The 24,395-nt window shown below is 48.2% G+C and overlaps 1 protein-coding gene across 1 annotated transcript in view; it reads right to left on the reverse strand.

Moving 5' to 3' along the window:
- The window catches only part of LOC311246646 (neuronal acetylcholine receptor subunit alpha-7-like), a gene marked incomplete at both ends in the record, with an annotated part of 70,240 nt that overhangs the window by 31,477 nt on the left and 14,368 nt on the right, over positions 1-24,395 (reverse strand). The window contains 4 exon segments of the mRNA XM_084336815.1: positions 13,645-13,812; positions 14,690-14,769; positions 18,534-18,643; positions 18,872-18,916. Coding sequence (XP_084192941.1) covers positions 13,645-13,812; positions 14,690-14,769; positions 18,534-18,643; positions 18,872-18,916 — 403 coding nt within the window.

Below are 24,395 nucleotides of genomic sequence, written 5' to 3' on the forward strand. Positions count from 1 at the left end.
TTAGCCAGTACTCATATAACTCATTATATATTCGTACTGGCATCGCGTCCCGCTCTTAAGCCATACCGAGATATGGGGTAGAGCGGACGCGAGGCCCGACAGATGCACCCCCTGAGGACCCGTAAGCCCACATCAGGGGGGAGGGGAGTCCCGTCACCCCACCCTTCCTAATGAAGAGGGGACGGCAGTCAACTCCACCCGAGTGCGAACAAGATGGAACTAGAACCTCTTGAACGCACAGCACAGGCGGAACCACGTGTGACACAACACATTGTGGCCCACACCCACACACGCCTGCTACCCTACCAAAGGACAGGAAGCAGGAGAGGCCACAGACCTCAGAACCGCCTGGGAGACAGAACCCCCGGTCATGTCCATGAGGTAAAACCTTACGAAGGGACCCGGTGAGGACCATGAAGCCGCAGCACAGATGTCCTCCACCGAGGCCCCACCCAGGAGAGCGGCAGAGGCCGCCACCCCGCGAGTGGAGTGCGCCCTGACGCCCCCAGGGGGAGCCAGCCCGGCCAACGTAAAGCAAAGGGCAATGCCCTCGCACAACCAATGGGACAGGCGCTGTTTCGACAGTGCCTTACCAGCACGAGAGCCACCGTAACAGACAAAGAGCTGATCGGTAGCCCTGAGGCCCTGAGTACGGCTGAGGTAACCCCCAAGCCCAGACTGGACATGACAGGTGAAGGCCCGCCTCCAACTCACTAGCGTGAGGAGGTGGATGAAACGCCTGAACCATAATATCCCTGGAGCGGAAAGCACTCCGGATATTTTTAGGCATGAAGGCTGGATTAGGCCGCAGAGTGGCACCGCTATCGGAACGAAAAGACAGGCACTCTGGCCGTACCGAGAGAGCACAAAGCACACCCACGCGTTTTAGCGGAGGTGATGGCCAGCAAGAACGCAGTCTTGAATGACAGCCGTTCCAACAGCGCTTGCTCAAGAGGCTCAAACGGGGCCAAGGACAACCGACGAGGACCAATTGAAGATCCCAGCTCGGAGCCAAAGAGCGTTTCACCGGCTTAAGGCGTCAACGCCAAGCAGGAAACGCTTCACAAGAGGGTGGCCTTACACCACTCTTGGAAAATACGCCACCTACCCGCGTAACCCGCGATAGTGGAGGGAGCATGCGCGTTCCGGATGGTACCAACCACAGAAGGATCCATCCTCTCCAGACTCACCCTCTCACCAGCCAACCCACCAGCAGCTGGCCCAGCACAGGGAACTAACACAGAGACCCGTGCGCTTGAGAGAGGGCCCACGATGACCAAGGAACAGGCCATGACGGGATACCAAGAGCTGGATCAGGACCGGGAACCACACAGCTGCAATCAGGATCAAGGACCTGCGCTCCTCAACGTACCCGCCCCAACAACTGACCTAACAGATGTATGGGGGAAAGAATCCCAGGCGGCACGGCATCGGTCCCAGACCTGCCTGACTATGTCCGGACGTAATCCCCACCCGTCAGGGTGAGGACCGCCCCGCGACATTACACCTGTACCCACATTCACCCTGCCGGGAATGTGGAGAGCCCTCAGGCCGCGTAGATGGAGAACGCCCATAGCCAGCCGCCCGCCGCCCGGTGCAGACGAGGGGAGCGTACTCCTCGCTGTCTGTCGATATACAACACTGACGTCATATTGTCCGTCCTGACTTGCCTCTCACCGGGTCTATTTCCATACTGGAAAAAAACCACCTCCGTAACCTCCTCCTGGGGTGAAGAGGAGGCCAAGAGGGACCACGGAATGAGCAGATGCCCTCATACCGAGCAGGCGTATCACGGACAGCGCCGTAACCGTCCTAGGACGGAACCTCCCGAGCATGTCGCAACACGCTCTGAGAAGGATGCCCATAGCACTCCACCCGTTGACTGGGAAGAGGAGTACTCTACTTCCAGTCTACAGCAACCCCAGGCTGGTAGGAAACCAGCCTGGCATGAGACCTGACGATCCACCTTGACCGCCAAGGACCAGAACGTCGGCAGGGCAGAATACACTTCGTAACCCCTGACGACGCTTGGTGAAGACGCGGGGAGCCAGAGAAAAGCCGAACGGCAGCCCCTGGTACTCATACGCTAACCCTGCAAAGGAAGCGTAGGTAAGCCCTAGGACGGAAGATCGGGGATACGAACACGCATCCTACAGGTCTATGGAGGAGAACCAGACCCCCACCTGACAGTGTTCAACAGGTAGGAGACGATCCAAAAAATGCTGAACCTTCCCATGGGACAGGTCCAACATGGGTCTGACGCCCCTGTGGCGCAGGTCCGCTAGGAACTGTAGATAGGCGGCCCGGTCCCACCCACTGTGCGTAGCCAACCCTGGACCCGTGCGAGCAGAGCGTTCCGTGTCGGGACATCTGACCCTGACACTACCTACGAGGCAATCGCACCCAAGGGGGGACCCCGACAGAAAGGGCCGGTTTGATACGGGTGAAGCTGACATCAGTTCTAGGTGACAAAAGCTCCCCCACTGAACACCCCTCCAGAACATGCTGAGGAGTTGTTCTGCAGCCGGACATGCAAGGTGTGAGGCCCCCATGCGTTCCTACACACCGTAGCCCTGCAGTGATATTACTACCACCCAAATCACGCGCGCCTGCGAGACCACTGCCAATCTTTCAGGAGTGGGAGGCACCAAAATGATACCTGGCCTGGCGAAGGCGAGGTCGGGGAAGCCCGCACTGTGTGCCTCAAAAAGGTTTCGAGCCCCCCTGCTGACAACACTTATAGTTGACAGACGTAACACCAGGCTCAACCAACACAGCTTATGGTGTGGGAGCCGCTTGACAGCACAACATTCTCACGGACAGACCCAGGCTCAGCCATCAACTGGGTGTCAGCCCCTGTCCCCATGAGAAGCGAAAAGTGGGGCCGCACGCGCTTCAACGAAGGCACGCGGCCCGCAGCCAAAGGAAACAATCAGAGCCCCTTTTCCGCTGGTGTTGGGGGAGGGAGTGATCGGAGAGCGGGCTGCTCGCGGCAGGACGGCGACGGCTTGTATATTCCAAGCCGAGCTCATCCAACATGGCCGATCCCTCGGCCGCCAAGGCTGTCGGCCTTGTGGACACCTGATTCAACGCCCAGGATACCTCTGGCGGGGGAAAACATGGCCGCCTGTCGAGGGCCTCGTCATCGCCGCTGAAGAGGCCGTGCTCTCTCTTCTTCTGGCTGCGCGGTGTGAGGCGGTGTGGGGACTAGGACAATACCGCCCGCGCTCCAGCAGAAGACCAAGATCCTCTGCGGAGAGGGGAGCCCTGAGCGGTTATAGCTTGCGGCTAGGTCAAAGCTAATAACGTCAACAACCTCGCGCGATGTGTCGACATCGGCTGGCCCTCAAGGCCCCGCCACCAGACACCATTTTTTGATAGAAAAAACAGCAATTCGAACACAGTTACTAATCGCTGCCAATTCCATACCGTGGCGGTACAGGCTTTAGCAGCCCACCAGCCACTCGCCGGGCCGACCCACCTCATGACCTCAGCCCTTTACCCATGAAGGTAAACAAAGCCCCCCCCGCACTACTCCCCCAGTAGACACCGATTGACCGTCAGCATGAATGGTTGAGAGGAGGGAAGACTGTAGTATAGACAGACATTCCCGTAGCAGAGAGACAGAACAGAAACAGTAGCCCAATATAGCATAGCGTTCGACGCTAATGTAGACAGAAAAACAGTCAGCTGAGCCACAACACTGGCCGATGCTAAATTCCATCCTGCAGCAGTATAGCTCTCATCAGTCCATACTGCCACCCGCCGGGCCGACTCGCTCTCAAGCATCGGCTTCCGGGTGGGACACCGTCCAACCCCGCCGGGGCACAGGATCGATGCTACCTGGCTACCTAGCCACGGCACACCCGCCCTGCACCCTGTTGTCAACCCATTTACCCGTAAAAAGGGTAATATAGGACTCAGCAAAACCCCCCACATTAGCTACCGACTGACCTTCATCAATGAACCGGTTAAGAGGAGGGAAAAGCGGCAACATCCCACGGCGGGGAACATTAGAACAGTGCGCAGCATTTCAGCATTAGCGTCAGCATTAGTGTTTAGCAGCACGCTCCAGGATCGCTTGGAAACCGTCCACTTCAGGGGAACGTTCACCAAACCATCCCGCCCCTGGCGCCGACACACAACTCGGTTGTGTAACAAAACAACCAGCATTACTAACACTAGCATCAATGCCTGATGACACAGGGCCTACCTGTGTGCGAGCCGGCCCTATAGCCAACCTTGCACGCTGTCCCTCGATCTGCTGCCACAAGACGAGGGAACATCAGAATAGACCCGACGTGTCGTTGGAACATACCCAGAAGATTCCAGGGGTAAGCAAATCTCCGTAAGCACTCAATATTATCTAAACTTTTCATATCAACTAGTTGCATAGGGTGTCTCATGCATCCGCTATGATGGAAACGAAAAAAGAGGAAGAGTGAGTGGTGGCCACGCCCAGTACTATATAGTACGGCAGTAGGGCGGGGCCTGGCAGGTGCTGGGTGTATTGGTTTATTCGTTGATGGAGAACACTAGGTACATGAGATGAGGTATATCTCGGTATGGCTTAAGAGCGGGACGCGATGCCAGTACGAATATATAACATAATTTGGTCAATAGGTGGCAGTATAGGACTTGTGTTCAGTGGCTTCGCCTTCTAGGGAACCGTACTTTGCTACCTACGGGCACACAAGGCGAGCTGAGCCTCACAACCGAGAGGACTCAGAACCAGTAACACCATGTCTGCGCCTTCCTTTGTCCAATGACTAACTACAACCTGTTTCATAGGTGGGTAATACATTACAAAACACACATAAAGGTTAACAAGGATACAGGCAATGTCGAGGACCCAATGAGGTGATGTTTGAGTCAAGTTTAAGAAGTTTAAGACGACAAGTAACGTGATTTAGAAGTTGACCGTCTATTGATGGCGCCGTGTCAATGGACGCGATCCATATTTGGAATGGCGATCAGGAATTGGATTCATCTTTTTGCAGAACATCTGATGTGAGGTAAGGACTCTATGCAGTCTTGGGTTAATCAGATGTTTTTTTCTTAGCGATCACAACGTGTGTGTGTGTGTGTGTGTGTGTGTGTGTGTGTGTGTGTGTGTGTGTGTGTGTGTGTGTGTGTGTGTGTGTGTGTGTGTGTGTGTGTGTGTGTGTGTGTGTGTGTGTGTGTGTGCGTGTCGTTGGCGCTGAGCAAGGCACGGATAATCTATTTTTCAGCCTGCTTTTGTATCGTGCATAAGGACACATATACTATCGATAATCTAGCGTTTATTTGAAAACTATTCATAAATCAGCCGAAAAATTACAAAGTGTTTTGTGTATTCCACTAAAGGGCTATTATCGAGTATTTCTCTGGAATTACTAGAAATCTCCAAAACTATACTCGTATTCAAAACGGTATAAAACGAAAATGTACCGATGAAAAAACAATCCGTTTCGTACATGTTGACTGCAAGCAAGTCATTGATAAGCGACGGGTGTATTAGACCCATAGCCATAATTTAAGATATATTTTAAGCACTCGCAAATTTCCCCGTCCTCCCATTGATTAAAGCACTGGCGTGCTAGCCCTAATTTGGTCATTTAGGCCCGGCACAGAATGAGTTAAGAGTGGCAGGTTTTTGTTGAAGTAGCGTGTAATCATTTCACTAAATGTGTTTTGTGTATACCTCGAACGTAGAGTAAAAGTGTAACGGCGACAATTCTTGCTTGTGAATGGAGCCCCAGGGAATCGTGTGGCCAAATTTTAAACAAACGTCGTGGACCCAGGGCTCACGGTTGGTAGCTAGCTTTCGTCTTTTGGTTTTTCTAAGCGATGCCGCGCGCATATGGTCATATGCTTGCGTATGTTTTCACTTTTAAAAACAACACACGGCTAGAGACACCCCTTTTTTTCACTTTACGTGAGGTTAGTTGGGGGGGGGGGGGGGGGGGGGGGTATAAACCATTCCTTTGGGTGTGTTGTATCAATTTGGTGAAATAATGACGGTGCGTGTGATGAGGAGGTGGCGTAAAACAAGCGCTCCCATCACTAGGGATCCCCTGTACGCACCAGCGTGATGACGCACGTACGTGGGATTCTGCTCTTGTCAGACGCAGCATCCTCAGCGTCGAGCAGCCATTGACATCCCCTGCTCGTACGCAATGCAAAAATAGGGGCTCTGTTCCCCCTCTGGCGTTGGGCCGTGTTGCTTTTCCTTTTTCACCTAACCCCGTTCTCTCCCCCCCCCCCCCCCCCCCCCCCAAATACTATGTTTTCGAATAAAAAGACCCTCTGTGAGAGTGGCAAGTTTTGTTGGAATAACGTGTAATCATTTCACTAATGTATTTTGTGTATGTCCCGTACGGAATAACAATGAGGGCCCGCTACCTTTTTCTGGTACAGTTAGAGTATGGCGGGGGCGGCAATTCTTGCTTGTGAAATAGAGCCACTGGGATTCATGTGGACGCATTTTTTAAACAAACGTAGACCTTGAACTCACGGTTGGTGACTATGTTTTGGCTTTTCAAAGCAATGAAGCGGGCATATGCTTGCGTATATGTTCGCTTGTACATCAACACACGGCTAAGGGCACCGCTCTCTTTTCACCTCGTATGTTTTCACTTTACATGGTAAGGTAAAATATGACGGGCGGCAATTTTTGCTTATGAAATGGAGCTGCGGGGACTCATGCGGATGCGTTTTTAAACAAGCGTAGTCCCAGAGCCCACGGTTTGGTGGTTAGCTATCATGTTTGGCTTTTTCAAAGCAATGAAGCGGGCATATGCTTGTGTATGTTTTTCGCTTGTAAATCAAAACACAGCTAGTAATACTGCTCCTTGTTTTCACCTCGTATGTTTTCACTTTACGTGAGGTTAGTGGGGGGGGGGGATAAACCCTTCCCTTTGGGTGTGTTGTATCCATTTGGTGAAATGCTGATGGCGGGCGATGAGGAGGTAGCTTAAAACAAGCGCTGTTATCGGGGCCGGGGCTACGAAGAGCCCCGGCCAAGCAGAGAGCATTTCTCTTTTTTCGAACCGGGACAGTTACAGCACATTTAAATAGGCATAAATGTCTGTTCCCTGTTCTTCAATATCAGTGCTTGGTCCTAAGGGACCGATGTCAGTGCCTGGTCCAGGGGCGGAGCTAGGGGGTGGCTACCTGGGCTCAAGCCCCGGATGTATTCTGAAAAGCCCCGAATCTATTTAAAAAAATTTTTTTTTTTTTTTTTTTTTTTTTTTTTTTTTACAATTCATCATTGTTACATGAAAATATGTTTGCACCAGATTTAGCAGAAGCTAATTTCCATCTGTGGTCTATCCAGCTGCTAACTGTATTTGAGTGAGTTAAGTCTTGGTGTTATGGTAGACTCAGACCCAAGCTTTAAATCACAATCAACAAGTTGACAAAAACTTAATTCTTCCACCTTAGAAACATAGCTAAAGTACGGCCATTTATAAATCAAAAGGACGCTGAAAACCAGATCCATGCATTTATCTCAAGCCAACTCGACTACTGTAATGCACTCCTTACCGGCCTCCCAAAAAAATACGATGATAACTATTTTATTGCAATGCACTATTGCATTATTTTATTCTATTTTACTAACTATTTTATTGCACTGCACTATTTTACTTTGTATCAGTGAATCATAGACGCCTGGCCATAAGAGCATTCGGAGCATCTCTGCTCTCCCACTATTGAACTTGGGGGAGCAAAGGTATGATCTTGCTCCACCACTTTTTGATTATATGAAAAATATGATATATCCCCCCCCAATATATAAATCAACCATAACTACGTTATGGTTAACTGAGTTTTATAGTGAAAAGAGCAGCTTTATTGGTCAAGATTGAAGGCTCTATATTGCAGGAAATTGCACGTACAGGTTCATTAAATTAAAAAAAAAATGTTGTGGAGGGGGTCGTGCATGACCCCCTCCAAACCACCCCTTGCCTGCCCCAAAACAAAATACAAAAAAAATAAATAAAAAAAGGGGGGGGGGGGGGGGCCCATCTGGGCTAAGCCCCGGATCTCCTACAATCCTAAATCCGCCCCTGGCCTGGTCCCGGGCATGTTCTCAAATATTTATTTGAAATGGCCTTCTTAGGGACCGGCGCGCCCTGGTCTGTCCGAAAGGCATAGTGGCGTTTATGCGGTCAGCCGGGAGGGAGTTTACCTCTGCCGAGCGCCAGGCGAGCGCTGCTCGTGAAAATGTATCTGCCAGCTCGAAGGCTCGCATGCATTTCCGGGGGGAAATGACGGGGCAGATCAAGCATCACAGGGGGGCTTCACGCCCGATGGGTGGGCCACCGTGAGCTGTTCTACAGACCGTCTCGGTGGCGCCTCCTGTGTTTTTTTTATCAAAACGTGTACCTTCCACCTCTTTTTTGAAGAGGGGTGGCAGCGTTGGATGACCCGGGACTCATCCTGGTCGCGCCGGACCGGATCAGTTCAACCCGGTGTCCGCCAGGCGAGCACTGCTCGTACAATATATTCTGTTAACCCGAAGGGCCCTGTGCGTTTTCGGGGGGAAATGCCAGGGCGGACCAGACGCTGTTTTTTAGCAGTCAGCCCTTCTAAGCGCTCCTGTGTAGTTCACGGTCCTCCAGGCACAAGTCGAGCCTTGCTCTTGTTACCTGTCGGCCTGGGTTAAAGGATCAACCCCCTTTTGGAGTGGTTGTCTCCCCGGTATGCCAGCTGACCCCACAAGATTATGAGGGAGAGCCTCCTCAGAGAGCTTCAGAGACTCCTCCTCAGGGAGTTTCAGAGCCTCCTCAGGGAGTTTTCGGAGCCTCTCCCTCAGTGAGAGAGCCTCCTCAGAGAGTTTCAGAGCCTCCTCCTCAGAGAGTTTTTCAGAGCCTCCTCCTCAGAGGGTCTTCGCGGCGTACCAGGTGGAGAAGGGCCTTCACCTGTTGTGTCCTGTCCGTGCGCTGGCAGTGTAAAGAGTGGTATCACGAGTAAACGCCTGGAGAGGTCTCGATGCCATGGCTTCATAGACCTCACCAAGTCACTTTGGTCAGGTCCTAGCTCCTGGACTCGGCGGAAGGCCCTGCCCTTCGAGTGGTCCATTGGGCTGGGAGCCCGTCCGCGCCCCGCTGCTAAGGCTTCGCTGGCAGAGTCAGGGTTCGGAACCCCGACCCCACGAGACGTCTCGCGGGCAGAGTCGGGGTTTGACGACCCCGACCCCACAAGGTGTGGGAATGGTAACACGAACATGTGCTTCGAGTACGTTTCCCTTGTAGGAAGTGGGACGCGCGGTGGGGTAGACACGGGTCTTTTTTTCCCACGGTCTACTCACAAACTTGTGCGTTTTTTGGGTGCTGTTACCTGTCCCCCCCCCACCCCTCACTAGGAAGGGTGGGGGGGCCCGGACCCTCCCCAGTGTTCTGATGGTTGTAAAGGGGACCTCAGCGGGTACATTTGTCGGGCTCTCCACATCCTGCTCCTTTCCTGTGCGCCAGCAGAGCAGAACATAAGCAAAAACTAAATGTAACAAAGGTTATCCTATAATTCGAGGCAGTGTTCAGAGGTGTGCCAGCCAAAAAATTAAATGGCGAAAACGGGGCCGGGAAAAGACTGCTTATAGTGACATTCTCCAAGACAAGAAATCTTGCCAAGCCAAATTAGCTTTCTGCACTGGTAGATTATTTTATTTGTTTCAAGCACATATTTGCTCAAAACTATTTTTTTTTCTTAAACTTGCCAGATCATTTTTGCAGTGTGGCGTTTTCTCTCCTGATTGGATAAAGTGAGAGAAACGGGATACCAGAAAATGTATTTTCTGTTTACTGCAGAGCGGAGGGACTGGGAGACCCATGTTACTGACCAAACACTCTATATCAGTGATGGCTGTCGGAGTGTAGAGCTATTATTTTAACAAACTAAACAAATACCACTTTCAGCACCTTTAAACCTAAAGGACAGTTGATATTTGACAAGGCACAGTTAGGTGGGAAACACAAGTCTCGTCAGCAAGCCTCATTGAACGAGCCCTGGACTCACACAATGTGAGACGATGGAAGCAACCGGACAGGCACAGACACTTTGGAGAACAGGATGTTTCATTGAGAATATCGCAGGCATGTTCACGATTTCAAATTTAGCATGACTTTCATTTTTCCAAATAGCGATTTTCCATTTATGTAGGTGGGGAAATATTTGTAGTGGTTTATGTCTATTGATTTCAAGGTATGTTCGAATGTATTTATTTTGAACTTGCTCATGCAAACTAGATTTGTTTTGTCAGTGGGGTTTCAAATATTGCATCAAACATCAATACTATGCTACGTTGAAACAGTCATGGATTGCTTTTCCCTCATTCTCTTACTAACCTTGTAAGTAACCGGTTATCTTCATCATCTCTGTTCTCACACATGCGTGATGATTGAAGCTTTGTGTTCATGATTTTTAGCTCATCATCGGGTGATGTGATGGAATAGATTCGTCCAAAATCAAATAACCAAGCCCGAGACATTTCTAGTGTGGCCATTGGCCAGCGAGGACAATTGCAGTCACATCACAATGCTGGAAGAACGAATGAGTGACAAGGAACGAAAGGGTATGACTATAACCTAGTTATATGAGTACTGGCTGAGCGTCTCGCTCTTCGCCATACTGAGATATATCCTTATCTCCAGTACCTACTGTACTTCATTAACGAAAACAATGCACCCATGCACTTGACCAGGCCCCGCCCCAGTGTCCCCCTATAAGACACCGGACATGGTCATACTCGCCCTTCCTCGGGAAAAAGTTTCCATCACAGAAAACCCAACCAAGGGACCTCAGAGTGCGCTAAGAGCGAGACGCTCAGCCAGTACTCATATAACTAGGTTATAGTCATAACCTTTTGTTATATATCCTACTGGCCTCGCGTCTCGCTCTTCGCCATACTGAGATATGGGGCAGAGCAGACGCGTGGCCCGACAAATGTTCCCGCTAAGGACCCGCAAGCCCTACCACCAGGGGGGAGGGGAGTCCCGTCCACCTGCCCTTCCTAGTGAAGAGGGGGCGGCAGTCAACTCCACCAAAGTGCAAAAAAAGAGGGAACTAGAGACCCCTAAAAACGCACAGTACAGGCGGGACCACGTGTGACACATCACCCCGTGGCACACACCCACACACCCCTGCTAACCCACCGAAGGGCGGGACGCAGGGGAGGTCCCAGACCTCAGAACCGCCTGGGAGACAGAACCCCCAGTCATGTCCATGAGGTAAAACCTAACGAAGGGACCCGGGGAGGACCAGGAGGCCGCAGCACAGATGTCCTCCACCGAGGCCCCGAGTGGAGTGCGCCCTGACACCCCCAGGGGGGGCCAGCCCAGCCAACGTGTAGCAAAGGGCAATGCCCTTGCACAACCAATGTGACAGGCGCTGCTTGGACAGTGCCTTACCAGCGCGAGAGCCACCGTAACAAACAAAGAGCTGATCGGTAGCCCTGAAGTCCTGAGTCCGACTGAGGTAAACCCCCAAAGCCCGGACGGGACACAACAGGTGAAGGCTCGCCTCTAACTCACCAGCGTGAGGAGGCGAATGAAACGCCTGAACCACAATATCCCTGGAGCGAAAAGAGCTCCGGATATTTTTTGGCACAAAGACTGGATTAGGCCTCAGAGTTGCACCGCTATTGACACGAATAGACAGGTACTCAGGCCGCACCGAGAGAGCACACAGCTCACCCACGCACTTAGCGGAGGTGATGGCCAGCAGGAATGCAGTCTTGAAGACAGCTGTTCCAAAGACGCCTGCTCAAGAGGCTCAAACGGGGCCTCAGACAACCGGCCGAGGACCAGTTGGAGGTCCCAACTCGGAGACAGAGAACGTTCCACCGGCTTAAGACGCCGAGCGCCAAGCAGGAAACGCTTCACAAGAGGGTGGCTGAACAACATAACGCCCTCAAACCCCACATGACAAGAGGATATAGCTGCGGCATATACCCTCACCGTCGAAGCCGACAGTCTACCCAAAATAGACTGAAGGAAGGAAAGGACAGCGTCCAGGGGGCAGGACACCGGGTCCAAGCCCCCCACTCTACACCACTCTTGGAAAATACGCCACCTACCCGCGTAAGCCGTGGTAGAGGACGGAGCGCGCGCGTGCCGGATAGTGTTAACCACAGAATAGCCAAGACGCATCCCCACCAATTCACACTGATAGCAGCCAAGCCTAGAGGCTGCCCCAGAACAGGAAGGCAGAACAGAGTTCCGCGTGCCTGAGAGAGGGCCCGCGGTGACCACAGAACAGGCCACAGCGGGGCCACACAGAGCTGAATCAGGGCCGGGGACCAAACAGCTGAGCCCCGGCCCGGCACGACCAGGACCAAGTCCTGCGCTCCCGACGTACCCGCCCCAACAGCTGAGCTATCAGGTGTAAGGGGGGGGGGAGCGTACAGAATCCCGGACGGCCACGGAATCGGTCCCAGACCTATGTCTGGACGTAATCCCCACTCGTCAGGGTGAGGACCGCCCCGCGACATCACACCTGCACCCACATTCACCCTGCCGGGGATGTGGAGAGTCCTCCGGCTGCGCAGATGGAGAAACGCCCATAGCCAGCCGACCGCCGCCCGGTGCAGACCGGGGGAGCGTACTCCTCCCTGTCTGTCGATATACGACACTGACGTCGTGTTGTCCGTCCTGATCAAAACACCGTTTGAGGACCAGAAGGACTGCCTTCAATTCCAACACATTGAATGTAGCGCAGACAGGGCAGCATGGTCTTGCCAGCTGCCCCCTACTGCGTTGGCCCGACGCGTCCCCCCCCCCAGTGAGGGAGGCGTCGGTGAAGACCGTGACGTGTGACAGCCTGCTGCCCATGGGGACCCCGCTGGTGAGGGCCCCAGGCCCTCCCCAGAGGGCGAGGTCCCCCAGTACTGACATGGGAACCTTAGCCGCTTCCACTTGCCTCTCACCGGGTCTAATCACAAGCCAAAAGCTGGTTTGAGGGGAAAAAAGCTGATTCAATTCAGACGCTTCTGGTTAGAAATGTCCAAAATGGAAGATTGCTGATGAAGGGAAAAAACCTACATGAAACTCTGTTACCTTCTCTCTTCTTTCCTTTTAACTAAATCAACCCAAACACTTTGTGCTGTTTCCCTCCTCTTATTGTCCTTACCGGGTTATATTTATATTCGCTTTATATTTACATAAATTACAAATATAGTTGGGGCAATATCATTATCCTAATGAATATAATGTTACAGGGTGTACCAGAGTTATGTAGATTGAAATGTATTTTTTGCCATTTGTTTTCTGTTTTTATTTCCTATAATTATGCTTACCTTGTTCTCACACTATAACTACCCTGTAACACTGGATAATGTAAATAATGTTTAAAATCTTTAGATTTTTCCATGAAATACATCATTTTAAAAAGGGTGAAATTGTCCCACCGAGTCTACAGACCCCACCCCTCCCTACTCTTAAGTGTCCCCTTCTCTCCCTCTGTGTTCTCCTAGTTAGCCAGGGTGGAAGCACTCCTCTTAGCCAAGTTCATTTGACTTACATTATAGTTTGAACCATGCGTTTCACTATTAAATCTATATTGAACATAAAGATCCGTCCACAAGCATAATTGATGAATTTGGTTCCACCACAAGACCCTCGATTGCTTCATCTTCCAGGCCAGGACCTAAACACCCCATCTTACCCAGCAAATCCCACTCCCCATTGGGCATGTATCCAGACACGTCAGCCTCCTTCATCTGGAGGTCGAGCAGCCATCCGTCAAACGTCCAGGAGCCGAACTTCATCTCGCAGCGCTGGATGTCAAACGGAAACCAGCGGACATCCACGTTACATGAACTGACGAAAATCCCTAGGAAAGGGGGGAAAAATCATTAATTCATTCAAACTTATATTTATGTCTCGAGGGATCATTGAGGTTACCCTCATTTGCAGCAGTGATGTCGAGATAAAGACAAAACACAAAAATATACTGTATATATTTTTAAGAAAAGAATATAAATGAAAACAATTAAACACTCAGTTAAAACAATTAGTGTGAGTGATTTATGATCATGGTTCTAAACTGTCCGAAGGTTATGAGAGAATTCATTTTTATTATGTGTTGCAGATCGTTCCATGTGTTTGGGGCATAAAAACTATACGCAGACCTTCCAAATTTAGAGCAGACTCAGGGGACCTGAAGCCGGACATTTGAGCAGGTTAGATAGGTTTAGATAGGGTTACAGTAGATAGCAGGGTCCAAAGATCCAATCGAGCATAGTTGTGATGCAAAATAGTTTCCAACAAGGGCTTCATAGATAACTACTGCCGTCTGTTACGTCTCTCAGCTAGGGAAGAACCAACCAACCACATCATACAGGATGCAATAATGAGTACCAAAATGATCACCGGTAATAAATCTGATGAATTAAATAATAAATAAGAGAAGGAAGATGATGAAATAGCTTCAAAGTAAAACATTTTTGAAAAAAAAAGTTTAAAAAGAAACACTCAGAATTCTCCCCATGGTGTGTTGGTTGGTTAGTCTCCAGGGGCCGAGTTCAGAAGAAATAAACCAACTACCGTTTCTGATGAGTAGCCATCTGGAGGCAGTCTGGGATGAATAGAAACTCATTACTTCTCCAGAAAATTGCCTTGGAATCGAGCGGCAGAGGCCGGAGACATGGGACTCGCACACTCTGTGTGGCCCAAAGTGAAACGTGCTGCTGCTCCCTGCGCCGACTCACCTGGAGGCAGATACTCACAGAAGCCACTGGAGTTCACCAGCACATTGGTCTTGAAGGTAGCGTCAAACTTGTCATGAGCACTGGAGGGGAACGCAATTAACACAGACATTTATTAATTCGTCCATTCTTTTTTTTTATCCACTTTTTCTCCTCTTTTTCTATTTTTCTCCCATCCGAATTACCCGCTGTGCCAATTCTCCCCTCCGCTGTCTTGAACGTTGCTCGCATATGCCTCCCACTGGCCGGTTGTAGGGAGGATAGAACTTGAAGCCTTGCATCACGTGTCCCCTCCGATACACGAGGAGGCAGCCTGTCACATCTTTTCACCTGCCAGCGCGGACTCTCATTGGCGAGGTGTAACATGTGGGAGGCTCACACTACCCCGGCCATTTCCTGTCTCGGCGGTGCAGGCGTCCCCAACCGACCTGTAGGAGTCGCTGTCCACAACGTCCAGATTACCACCCATCGACTTCCACCCGCTAACTCTGCCAATTGAGTTAGTATGACGACTGGCCCAAGCCGGAGGCAACGCCGACAGCCGGAGTCAAACCCGGTGTATCTTGCATTGGTGAGGAGCGCAATGTCCGCTGCGCCACCCAGCCGCTGTATTCATTAATTCATTCAAAACTTTATTCTCGAAAAGACAATTCAGGTCACCCTCATTTTCAATGTCGTCAAGACTTTACAGACATTTCAATGCATACATTTTTACAATATAATAATAATAAATATGAATAACTATCTATATAGCACTTTTCACACACAGACCGCAGTCCAGAGTGCCCCACAGCAATTAGTATAAAATGAACATAGGCATACAATCAGCACACAATTTGACAGAATAAAAAACAATGCATAAGATTAGGTATAGACAGGCGGCCGGGTAGTGCAGCGGACTAAGCGTTTGTCTACCACCACAAAGACAGTGGGATCGAATCCAGCTGTGGTGCTTCCGGGTTGGCCGACCGTCCATACTAACACAATTGGCAGTGTTAGAGGATGGGAAACCCGGTAAGGGTGGGTCCTGGTCGTTGTAAACAGCGACTCCTACAGTTCGGTCGGGGCGCCTGCACAGCAAGGGAAGGATCTAAGAGAGGTAGTGTGACCTTCCACACGTTACACTCTCCCAGTGAGAGTCCGCGCTGGCAGGTGAAAAGAAGCGGTGGGCTGGCTACACATGTGTCGGAGGAAGCATGTGATAGTCTCCGCCCTCCTGGACCCACAGTAGGGGGTAGAGTGTGCAACGACCAGGAAAGGGGATTGGGAATTGGCATAACGACTAACATTGGGATGGGAGAAAAACGGAAAAAGAAGGAGGAAAAATATAATAAAAAATAAATAAAAAGATTAGGTATAGACAAATGGATTAGGTATAGATGCAGTGTGCGTGTGTGTGTGTGTGTGTGTGTGTGTGTAACGATACACACATTATCTGATTCTATACACGAATACAGACAGTAGTGGAGGTGGCACGGCACAGCCCTGGCACAGAGGTGGCACGGCACAGCCCTGGCAACAGACTGCCAGCCCTTCAGGATATCTTTCATCAGCGGTGCTGAGGCACACCGCGTCATCAAGAACCACAGCCGCCCACCAAGACTGAATAGAATTTCTGGCAGAGACGCTATCAGGCTTCTCAAAGTCATAAACCTAAACTATTCCACTTTGCATAACGATGCCGGCTGCTATTGAACCTGGACTGCTACATACCCAATGTGCAATACATGTTGTATACACGCGTGTCACTTTTACACACAAATCCTCGTTGTCGTATAATAGCATTCAATTTTATTTATCTCATTCCATTCTCTCATTATCTCATTCCACTCGTGCAATACTGTTGTATACACTCTGCACGTCATATGACTAGTGCGCTGCTCTCTAATGCATCCAATGCTGACCCGTTTTCTGGTGCAGCACATTTCATTGTACCGTTGACCTTGTGTTAACATTAGGGCTGTCAGTTGATCGCGTTAATTAGATGAATTCATTACACAGCAAATGATCGCGTTATGAAAATTAACTCAACATTAATAAAAAAATAAAAATTAATAATATTTTTTTTATCTCATTCATTCCATAAGAATGTAGAATACACATTTACAGATTTTTTTTTTTAATATGGTCCATTTGCATGTTCTTGGTATCTGATTCTACACAAACAGATTACTCAACTGTATTTAGAAGACAGCCATTCCAAACCCCCCACTCAAGCAACTGCTAATCTATAGAACAACAAACACCTTCTAGGGTGTGACGGTTGAACCGGGGAGCAAGAGGCTAAATGAAGCTGATATGCCTCTGTGAAACAAGACCAATGTGTAAAACTGTTTAAATCCATACAATTACAGAATAAGATAAAAGGTAACTGACTCATTAGAGTTAAATGTCATTTAGAATGTCAATCTGGTTATGAAGGTAATGGAGGGTCAGTTCACTCTGGTTGTAAAGTACTAGAACCTAAACCATTAGAACTATTAATTCAGTATACTTTATATAGGGAATCTGGTATTAAAATATAGACAACGCCACATTGGTTTAATGCTGAATATATATGTAACTCATTACATTAAAGCTACAAATTAGAAAAGGTTCTAGTATTCAACTGGCAAAACCAAAGAAAAAGAGAACTGCAAATCCATTCTTTTTGGGGGGAAGAAGATGCCAAGTCATCAAGAAGCCACAGCACGACGGGGGATGCAGGAACCAGGCCATACACGACAAGGAGATCTTTGGGGCAGACAGCCCCCACAGAAGAATGCCTGTTTTTAGAATCCAGAACCAATTGGAACAGAGGAGACTCCATATATAGAAACCTAATTGGACCAACGTATTATTAGAATGTGCTACTATTGGTGGAAATCAGAGTATAAATAAGAATGTATTGATGAAAGAGAGGAGGCCAGACAGATATACCCAACCCCAGGGGTTTTCTGGCCTCCACCAGCTCCACAGACTGTACTCTTGCCATGACGTAAGTAAACTGTATGGAATAATCACTGTTTGTTGTGATATAGAGTAAGATGCCTATCTTAGACCAGGTTTAACTATGTGGTGGCAAAAGGAGTAATCTATTCCATTGATAAACATGACTACTTTTATGTGCAGACCTGTTTTGATGTGAGAGCCACCGTGAATGGGCTATAATTATGTAAACCTCATCAATCCTTTTGTACATCATGTCTTATGTAAAATGTTGAATAATCCCTGTATGTAACTGCTGCATTTCCACCTTTGGGCCTCTCTGCAATAAATATATGAGTTTGAATTAGAACTCTGTGGTCTTGACTGCACGTTTATTCCTTGCTGGCTATATTTGAAGTCAGATAAGGAGACCATTCTATCACTTATGATCTTTCTTCCTTTCCAGATAACAACCTCATTGTACTGTAAATAACCTTAGGTATGTGCTTAGAATATACCACAATATACTACACAGTTTAGAAAAATAAACATTTTAAAATTTGAAACAATGGAAATGAGCCATAAACATTATGTTAATAGCAGTAACCAAACCACTGGTCCTCTACTACAACAAAGAAAATTGCCAATACAGTTTTAAATTTTAATACATTGTATTGAACGTACATTAAAAAAATTATAATAATAATTAAAACTGTATTGAGATGGTTACACCCCTAGTGCGTGCGTGCGTGTGTGCATGCGTGCGCGCGGGCGTGCGTGCGTGCGTGTGTGTGTGTGTGTGTGCGTGTGCGTGTGTGTGTGTGTGTGTGTGTGTGTGCGTGTGCGTGTGTGTGTGTGTGTGTGTGTGTGTGTGTGTGTGTGTGTGTGTGTGTGTGTGTGTGTGTGTGTGTGTGTGTGTGTGTGTGTGTGTGTGCCCCACCTGTTGTAGAGCAGTATGTCAGGAGTCCAGACCTGGTCAGTGGTGAAGCGAAGGTTCTTTACTCCAGGATACTCAGACTGGTTCCACTGGAGGTAGTGATCATACCACTGCTGAGAGACACACACAGCATGAATTACATATACAACACGGCTTACATAGAGACACACAGGAAAGAGAGAGAGTGATACACGGGAGAGAGGGAAAGAAACAGTGAGAGAGAGGGAAAGAAACGAGAGAGAGAGAGGGAAAGAAACGAGAGAGAGAGAGAGAGAGAGAGAGAGAGAGAGAGAGAGAGAGAGAGAGAGAGAGAGAGAGACGCACACACACACACAACTCACCATTTGCAGCCAGGCATTGGTGGTAAGAATCTGGTTTTTCTCATCCTGGAAAGACATAAGAAAAGAGTTAGCAGAGGATAGGTGTGTGCGTGTGCATGCGTGTGTGTGTGCATGTGCGTGCATACTTGGATGCTTGAAGCATTATGCGTGTGCACTTGTAGACACAAGTCAGATTTACATAAGGCCTAACAAAAATAATGGTTGGTTTCAGGTTGCCGACCGACCCTGCCGATTTAGGTGCGACCCAATATATTTTATGAGTTTTAAAAAAAAATTATATATTAAAAAAAATTTAGAATAAAGTTTCATAGAAATCTTAGTCAAACATTTAGTATTATGGATATTAAACATGCTGGCAGAGTACATGCATCCATGTTGTTGTGAACATTTTAACCCTTTCACTGCCACACGACAGCCGGTTAACCCTTTCACTGTGACAATACAGAAGGTTAGCCCTTTACTATCACACAACCGACGGCGATGCTCCATCATTAGCATCATTAGCTCCGCATCCGCGGAGCTAATGATGCTAATGATGGAGCATCGCCGTCGGTTGTGTGATAGTAAAGGGCTAACCTTCTGTCGTGTGGCAGTGAAAGGGTTAATTAAATAAAGAAATTCCCTATCCATAGTCGCCGTGGGAAAGAATAAAAAAAAATAAAAAATAAAAAAAAAATTCCCTACCTACCCATGGCCAAACTGACAACCAACCTGAAACCAACTATTAATTTTGTTAGGCCTAAGCATGTATGCATACTGATTTCATTTCCTGGCTTCCAGCAGTACATCAAAAAGGGCCGTTCCATCACTGGGCTGACGACTCTGACAAGGCAGCTATTGGTATACAGACAGTCTCCCAAAACTGGGCATGGATACAAGTTTGAGTAGCACAATGTCAAAACTCCTTAGACTGGAAATGTTGATAGTAGGGCTGTCAAAGTTAATGCTTTAACTTTGGAGATTAATTAAAATTATTTAAAGGGGAACTATTTTACTATTTCTTTCACTATTTGGGCACTTTTACACAATTCCTGTGAGTCTATGGAACACCTCTGTAATATATATATATATTTTATTCATTGTTTTGTATTTCTAATCAAGTCCTCAAAAACAGCATTTTTCTACCTCAAGATCTTAAGCCGTTTTGAGCCTGGGCTCCAGCCACAATGGTAATGGTTCTGGTTCGCCTGAACATTATCATGCAGCGGTGTCTCTCTGACATCACAAATCGCGCACATTTTCAAATGACTCAGTTCAGTGAGGGTGAATATTGTGAGAGGAGAATTGGAAGAATGCGCCAATATGAGAATTTTGAGACATAGATCATATTAATATAAGTTCACATAGCTAGGAAACAATGCTAAACACTCAAAAAGGCCATTTATAAGATAGTTCCCCTTTAAAGCATTCAAATAAATTTATCTAGATTAATCTATAGAGTGAAAAATCTTCAATCTTAGCGCCGCGGATATAAGAAAGAGGTCTAGCTGAGTCAATGTTGATGTTTTTGTTGAACATTTGTATTTCACAGAGAGAAACTGTATTCAAAGAAAGCTATTAAAATAGTATTTGAATCTAAATATACTTTCTTTGTGTTGATTTTACATTAATTCCATGATTTTACTCAAGTAAATATCTCTTGGTCTTAAGTAGAAAAATGCTATTTTTAATCTAGATTAATCTAGATTAATTACAGAACATTGTGAGATTAATTAGTTACTTTTTGTTTATCTATTGACAGCACTTGATAGTCAACCTAGCATAGTCACCTCTTTTTCTGTAATGTATAATTAATTTGATTACAACTAAAGAAATGCCCCAGTGTGTGGTTAGACACAGACATACACACCCACACACATACACACATTGAGAGAGAGAGAGAGAGAGAGAGAGAGAGAGAGAGAGAGAAAGAGAGAGAGAGAGAGAGAGAGAGAGAGAGAGAGAGAGAGAGAGAGAGAGAGAGAGAGAGAGAGAGAGAGAGAGAGAGAGAGAGAGAAAAACAATAGCTGCAACCTTTTTGCAATAGGCCACTTCCTTAGGCGCCTGTCTAGTCCGCAGTGCTCCGGGCGCAGGTCGAGTTCTGCTCTTAAGACCTTTCGACCTGGATTGAGGGATCAACCTCCTTGGAGGGTTGTCTCCCCGGCGTGCCAGCTGGCCCCCACGACATTGTGGGGGGGAAGCCTCCTTTGAAGCGCTTCGGAGCGGCGTGCCAGGGGGAGAAGGGCCTTCACCTATTTTGGGCCCTGTCCGATACGCTGGCGATGTGGGGGGGTGGTGTCACCAGTGACCGTCTGGTGGGGTCTCGATGCCACGGCCTCATTGACCTCACCAGGCCCCTTTTTCAGGGGGTGCTAGCCCCCGGGATGTGGCTTGGGGCTGGGACCTCCTCCGCCCCCCGCTGCTACGGCCTTGCTTTTTGACCCCGACCCCGTGATGTTGGGGGCTGTGATGTTTTTTTTTGCTTCACGTCCGTTCCCTGGTGGCGTGCGGGATGCGCGTCCAAGTAGTCGCGGGCCCTTCTATACGAAGGTAAGTCCCACGGTCTGCTCACCCTGTGCGTTTGAGGTGCTAAACCCTCTTCGCACAGTCGTGTCTGGTCTCCCTCCCGTCCCTCACTAGGGGGTCCTCCCCGGTATTCTGATGGTTGTAGGGTGCCTCAGCGGGTACATCTGTCGAGCTTTCCGCTCTGCTCCACTCTTGTGTTCCAGTAGGCAGAGCGCAAAGCCATAAATGAAATATAACGAAGGTTATCCTATAACCCTAGTTATATGAATTATGGCAAGCGCTCTGCTTTGACTCACTGAGGACCCCACGGTCTTCCGTTTCGGCGGTGAAAGACTGGGGAAGGAGCTGGTAGTATGGCAATGACCCCGCTTATATGTGAGCAGATGTGGTCGTGGTCAGGCAGGTGGGTGCGTACACGTGGGTAAAAGTTTTCATGATAGTATATGATTAAAGGGATAGTTCCAGTAGGCAGAGCGCTCGCCATAATTCATATAACTAGGGTTATAGGATAACCTTCGTTCTGTGTTTCCTTGTGTCCTGGTCGGTTCATACTTTGTATTGCTGTTAGTAGATTTCCTGTTAGGTGTTTGTTCCGTGCTCCTGTTCTTGCTCCCGTTTTTTGGTGCCTTAGTCTCTTGTTTTAGTAAAGCCCTTGTTGAATCTCCACCCTCTGTGTCCTGCCTACTTTCTCCACCGTTCCTGTTTGCGATTGGGTCCTGCCACCACTATCCCCAACAGCAGCTCTAAGTGGGGTAATGTGGGCTCACTGGGCTGACTTTGGTAGGTTGGAGATCAGGTGGGCCGCTGCGTTCTGTAGTGCATTGCAGTAGTCGAGGCAAGACGTGACTGTTGATTGCAGGAGGAGTTGGGTGGCTTCTTTTGTCAGGAAGGGGCGGATCCTTCTGATGTTGCTCAGTGTTACATTCAAGCCTAAAATATGGCTCGTGTAGGCCTTGAATGCAAAGTGGTGGACACAGGACAAGACAGGAGTTTATCAAAAATAACAATATTTATTTGAACAGCTATCTAAATGGACAAAAAGAGTGGGAGCTGGGTGTTCCAGACTCCAAAGTTCAATAACAAAACTAATGCACATAGGCAAAAGAGAACAAGCCAACAGTACAAGTGAAGCAGTGAGCAAAATGAGGTCTTCAGGTTAGGCCTCTGGAGAACCAGTGACGAGCATCAGCTGCGAGAGAGAACGAGTTAGAACTGAGCTCTGTGTAGTGGGGACTTGACAACTGCTCCCTGCACTCTGCACTGCATTTGTAGGGCGTGGTGCCTCATCACCACACCTGTGATAAATTAGAAAGCGGCCATTTTAAACACAAGCAAAATGACAACAGAAAGAAAACAGTGTGTCAATAAAACCACCAATTAGTGACAACACACTACTACCACAATGTGAATATGCACCACAGACAGTAAGTATCCCTCCACTGTGTGAAAGTAATACGTAACACCGCCACACCGAAAATGTATGTTCTTCTCCCAACTATAGCCCAAAGAAACCACCACCAAGAGAATGAACATAAATAAATAAGGGGATACTTACCAACCTTACCTATCAAAAATGCAACTACACATACTAACATGCGTAGTGCCTGTACTGTGTTGAGTGTGAGCCCCGGTCAAGAGTCACACTCAACTGTACACCAACAGAAATACTGTGACCCACGAATCTGGAATTACGTGAGTCACTACCACAAAGTGATAATGGGTCGGCCCCTGTCGAACACAACCTTTAACCCTGCCGAATGCTCCCTACTCGAGAACATTCGACAATGTTGTTTGAGACAAAAAACACTGTACCGATACCCGCTTAAGCGAGCCTCCTCCAAAACACATACCGCTGGGCCCGGATGGAGTGGAGCTGGTGGAAACACCCAACCTGGTTTCCCCACCACCTGCTCCACTGAGGCGCAAGGCCTAAAAGCCAACCCACCCACGAACAGATCATCACAAAACAAACGCTTAATTTTAACAGGCCTCTCCGCCGATACAGACCTGTAAAACAGAGACAATAAACTGGAATCAGCATGAGAGCTAAGCTCACTGCGCTCAGGACAGACAATAGGAAAACAAAACATAGGCCTCACTTTAACAGGCCGCTCCACCGATACCGACCTGTCAAAAGGAGACAGCAAACTGGAAGTATTCCCCTGAAAAAAATTAAACTCATTGCGCTTAACAGGGCCCTATTCCCCGTACCTGGTTCAACTAAGTCGATCAAGAGTCCCATTATCCAGATTCAATTAACCCGATGTTTGAAGCCGGGATTTTCCTGTTCCTCGAAGGTGGATTCAGTCTCGTTAACTCGAACCAGACTTGAGACCCAGGATAAGTGCGCGCGGCCGCTTCAGTTGAAAAGCCAGCACGTATCGATAGCAGAAATCCTGATTTTCTAACGGCATTGATTGATTAATTGATTTAAAACTTTATTAACAGATTGCAGTACGGCTCAATAGCCTCGCAGACAAGTTAAATGCATAATCTATAGGCTAATTTTAAGTCCCTCATTACCCTAATCAATCAGATTATATTTCTTTAAACTTGCCTGCTGGCAGTAGGTTTATGGATTGAATAATCAAATGAGATCTTGCTAGCGAAAATAATTAGTTCAACTGTTATACAGAATAAGGATACGGCTCTCTTACCCATTGATTGATGTATGGTGGATTTTTTACTTATCTGCACTGTGGTGTGACGGTTTGTGGTTTTGACTTTCACGCAGACGGCCCGGGTTCGAATCCCACTTCTCCTAGTCTTTTTCTTCTTTTTGCAATGTAGGAATAATTCAATTTGGTGCATGTTGAGAGCTATATAAAGAATGACATCCTCAATGCATGTAGATTTATAATATTTTAACTTAAAACTAGGCTACTTTTGCGTATAATCATTAATATTATATTCCAAAAGAATTATATTGGAAACGCAGGGTTTCGAACTCCAGTCGCCCGGTTGCCAGGATTGAGAACTAGCCGCTGCGCCACTGTGCCAGACGGGATATATTCATTGT

Source organism: Notolepis coatsorum (genome assembly GCF_963971535.1).
Source record: "Notolepis coatsorum genome assembly, chromosome: 19".
Classification (NCBI taxonomy): Eukaryota; Metazoa; Chordata; class Actinopteri; order Aulopiformes; family Paralepididae; genus Notolepis; species Notolepis coatsorum.